General features: G+C 47.0%; 1 protein-coding gene across 1 annotated transcript in view; it reads right to left on the minus strand.

Moving 5' to 3' along the window:
• Nucleotides 1-2475, minus strand: part of LOC135984523 (alpha-2-macroglobulin-like protein 1) — a 32850-nt gene extending 30375 nt beyond the window's left edge. The window contains 3 exon segments of the mRNA XM_065626886.1: nucleotides 271-315; nucleotides 1572-1755; nucleotides 2408-2475. Of these exon segments, the coding sequence (XP_065482958.1) occupies nucleotides 271-315; nucleotides 1572-1755; nucleotides 2408-2475 (297 nt within the window).
• Between the last annotated feature and the right edge of the window lie 1952 nt (nucleotides 2476-4427).

The raw sequence follows: 4427 nt of genomic DNA on the forward strand, positions 1-4427 counted from the left end.
GCACCTGTTCTACCAAAATCTCCGACTTCCCTCTGTTCCCTTCCCCTCCTTTAATACAGGTCTCTCTTTCCTCTCGGCATAATCTTCTCTGTGCTCTCCAGCTTCCTCTTTCTCTTTTCTCTGCCTTTCTCCTTGTCATGTTTGCCTTTCTCCACATTGCTTTCTCCCTTTTACTATCTTTCCCACCCTGCACCTCCAACATCTCATATGCAGGAGAGCCTGAAGCCCTCTAGTTTATACGAGAAGAAGCAGCCAAAAGAGGTATCTTACGTGTGATGTGGAATCATTTCTTTTCCTGGGAATGAACTCTGGCACCTAGGTTGATTGATACAAGGAAATGGAAAACAAATTTGTCAGAGACTTTGCATCTTATCCCAGATATGAGACATTATCTAATTGTTAAAAAACTCCCAAGCTTCAGAGTCCAAATTCCACTTTACAATTTTATTTCTAACCTGCTTGAAATTATAGGAAGAAGGAGCAGTCACTGCCTGTCATTCATAAACTAAGAGTGAACCAACTGACATGTCATTCTCCCACTTCATGTAAATGTAAGATTTTTATGAAAACAGGAAAACCCTTAGGGAAGTCAGATCTGGAGCTGACCAAGACAGTAACAGGAGATGAGATCAGGCAAAACCAGAACGTCTCAGTATCAGAAAGACTGAGCTCACCAGGAGAAAGGTTCTTTTTGCTAACAGCAGACTTCCTAGGCTTTCCAGAGCCAGAACTTAATCTCTATTAAGGACTGGCAACAAACAGTTAATAATTGTCTTGTTGATGCAAAAACCAGAAGCAACTACAGCCCCTCCTTGAGTTCTGCTGAATCTGCAGAACAGTCAGGGCATAGACACAGTGACTTTGTACAGTGCTGAGGAAGAAAGGGGCAGTCTGTAGAGCCTCAGCACCAGACACATCTCCATGGCACTCCAGAAATGTAACTGAAGTTGCTGTAGTCATGCCCCAGCCTCAGTGTGTCTAGTTAAGCTAACTAGAACAGCAAAGTTGCAATGACAGGAACTAAAGCCACCCAAGAAGTATCTGGACTGCCTAGGTGAAATTCAGTTGGTTGTGGGTTCAGCACCATCACCACCCATCACAGTTAAATTAAAGCAAACTCAATGTCTATGCAGGCTGCAACCACACCTTGCAATATAGATGCAGCTTTAGAGTAGAATGGTCCTCTTGGAGCTGGAGGGCCAGGCTTCTGAGGAAGCGAGGACTGAAAGAATGTATTACCAATGCATTGACTTTCACTGTGATATACAAACATTTTTAGGGAGTAAACACTGAGTAAACTGGAAGCCAATGTTCTCCAACAGGTTTTAAGTAGGATGAAATGGACTGATTCAATCAAAAGAACAGATTTCTATCTACACAGTAGAGGTTCCCTACTTCACTAGGCTCCAGGACACTGCTGTATTTTACCTGGCACTGGTAGGGAAATACAATCAACCTGCTTGCAAGCCATGGCAAAGCAAAGGACAGTGTATCCAGAGAAGTGCTGGGCTCCTGTCTGAAGTGAAAGTGAGAGCACCCGCTGCCAAATGAGTAGCCACAGCTATGCTTACCTCGAAGGCGATGCACTGAAAAGTGCCTCGCTTCTCCACATCCTGTTCCACCAGTGTGTGATTCTGTGTTGTCACCTCTAAGGTGATAGCCACGTGGACAGCCTCAGTCAAGGAGCTGAGATGAATGCAGAGCTTCTCTTCTTGGGAATGGTGAATGACAGCAGGGAATACCACCATATAGTGACTAGAAGAGAGCAGATGTTCAAAAACAATTCAGAGGCTGAGGTGGACAAGCCAGAATCCATCTCTGCTCCTTTCCATTAAGAGGTAGACTAGGGTCAGAAATGTCTGGAGACCCGCAGTGAAGGAACTATAGTGCAGCTCTCTTTCTGTACCAGAAAGAAACAACATGCCCAGTATGAAACTAGAGAGTTCCTGATATTTGTCTGTCACCACTTTGCCACCAGCCAGGACACAGCCTCCCAGTGTATGATACTCCAACTGCAAGTACACAGAGCAAAGCTGTGTGAGGAATGAAGCCAAAGACTCAGTGGCTGAGGCATAAGGCTTCAGTCCTCACACCAGATTTGTCCTCACACCAGCTTTCACCTCCCACCAGCAGAGGATGAGCAGAGGCAACACGTGTGCCTTCTGTAGCTTTGCAGTGTGTGCAGTGCCATGCCTGCACAAGCAAATGTCGGGGGTTTCACCTGCAGTGGTGCTCGACACTCAGCACTCCAGAGGGACTCAGTAGGAGCTGCTTCTGCTCAGCTTCCCTGAGAACAAGGCCCCCACCTTTCAGCCCTGTGATGCTAAACAGTGCAACACCTCAGCACCACACTTCAATGACAGTCCATTCCACCAAGCCCCCCGAAATCAAAAGAAGGTAATCTCACGGTTCCAGGCTTGCTGCAGCTGTGACTGGGAATGGGGCCAGGGCTAAGAGGAGCACTGGTGCTCCCATTGCTTGGGCTGGGACAGACAGCTGACAAGATCCACGCCGGAGGAGCAAACTGCTTGTACTGATGGGCTGGAGCAATCCTAAATACCCTCCCTCAGATGCTTCTAAGTCCAAAGAGTGAGTGAGTTAGTATATGGAGATAGCATCTCTTCCAGGCTAATGACATTAGCTAATATTTACTTGCTTCCAACAGCAGAGTGAAGGCCACATAGCCCAGTTCTCCACCCATATCTACATTCAGATGGTATTCCAGGCCATGGGATGCCAGAGCACTGGTGTGGCGATGAGGGATGGGTGACCTCTAACCCAGGCTGAAGGGAACTTAGGAGAAAAACTTATCTCAGCTGCCGCTGGTCTGGATCCTGGCTGTAGCATCTGATGAGAGCCAAAGCTGCACACCAGCTACTGTCCTGTGCTTGTACAAAGCATCATCACTACTCTATGTGATTGCTCTCCCTCATTAGGGATCTTCCTTTCATCCAGTATTTAGTCAGAGGTTGGAGTAAAAGCCTTTCAATTCACCTCCATTCACTACCTCTGTCCACCCATCCATCCCCGCCATGTCTGATCCTCCTGAGTACAGAACCTTTTCCAGGGCCGCTCCTACCACCCACTGCCAACTCCCCTTGTAGTTCCACTGTCTTTCCAAATAAAGCAAGACATTTTAAGTCCCAACATATTTTAGCAAATCTCTACTTTACATCCTCCCACGCCAGATGTTTGGTCTTCTAACAGCTTCCTCCAGCCATAAGGTAGTTCTACACTGATGCCAGCACCCATCTTCTCCAGACTCTTCTCAGGCACTGCAACCTTGTATTTCCATTTCCTGAGTGCCAGCAGTGAATTGAAGTGAACAGGGCTTGGACATATTTGCCCTCTACTTACAACCTCATTTGAAGGTGGATGTTCCCATCCTGCCCTGGCCCCAACTTTGTTTTTGCAGAGCATAACCAAAGGTACACAATATGGAGTGAATTTGCCATCCACCCACTCTTTGCTCCCAGCTGAAGCAATCACCTGGATTTACTTTGGCACAGTCACCATATGTGTGCTTAGCATCCATCTTCTTCGCACACAGTCTGATGTAACAGGAATACACTGGCCTTTAACCTAGCACTGTCATTGCAGATAATCTGCAAGTTTAAAGCACTGTATGTCACTGATCTGGGAGCAGATTTGATTCTCTGAAATCAACCGGGTTTTGAGTTCAAGCCTAAACTAGTGGAACAAAAGGCAATCAGAGTTCTGTCTGATTTCAAAAACACTCCCCACTGCTCTGTATCTCTGAATGGTCATCCAGTTAGCTGCCTCTGAGGTTAAATGGGAACAAATAGACAACAAAAAGATAATAACAGGCTAAAGTTCTTCCCTTGTTCCAGGGAGGAATGGGGACACTGGTAGAGCTGTGTGTGAAGCCCTGGGCTGGTCTGGCTGGAGGCTGCAGGGCAGAAGTGACATTTCAGTAACAAGTAAATAATACATAAAAAAGAAGTTCTACAGAAGAACCCTAAAACAAAATTCACTGACATCACAAAGAATTGATTTGTACCAGGATGTTTCTGATGAAATACTGTATGAGAACTGGGCCTCTGTACCAAATACAGTAACTGAGCACTCTTGCTGCCACCAACTGTGCTGCATAAGGCAGAGCAAGTCATCTCACTGAGAAATAACAACAAACCTCACAAAGCCTTGAGGCAAATGCCTTTGGCATGTAGGCAGTATTGTCTCCACCCCTTCTACCCACCCACATCCCAGCACCCGCCATGCGCGGCACGATTTCCACCTCCTTGGTTTTGAAGCCAAGAGAGAGATGGGCACCCGCTCAGGGCGGGAGCTGCAAAGTCCTTCAGCTCTGGGTGAGGAGGAGAATCGGAAGACGGCAGAAGCAGGGGCGAAGCGGAGGCAGAGGAGAGGCTAAGTTTTCCGTGGAGGGATTCGACCTGCAACCAGCT

This window comes from Caloenas nicobarica, chromosome 1 (genome assembly GCF_036013445.1).
Source record: "Caloenas nicobarica isolate bCalNic1 chromosome 1, bCalNic1.hap1, whole genome shotgun sequence".
Lineage (NCBI taxonomy): Eukaryota > Metazoa > Chordata > Aves > Columbiformes > Columbidae > Caloenas > Caloenas nicobarica.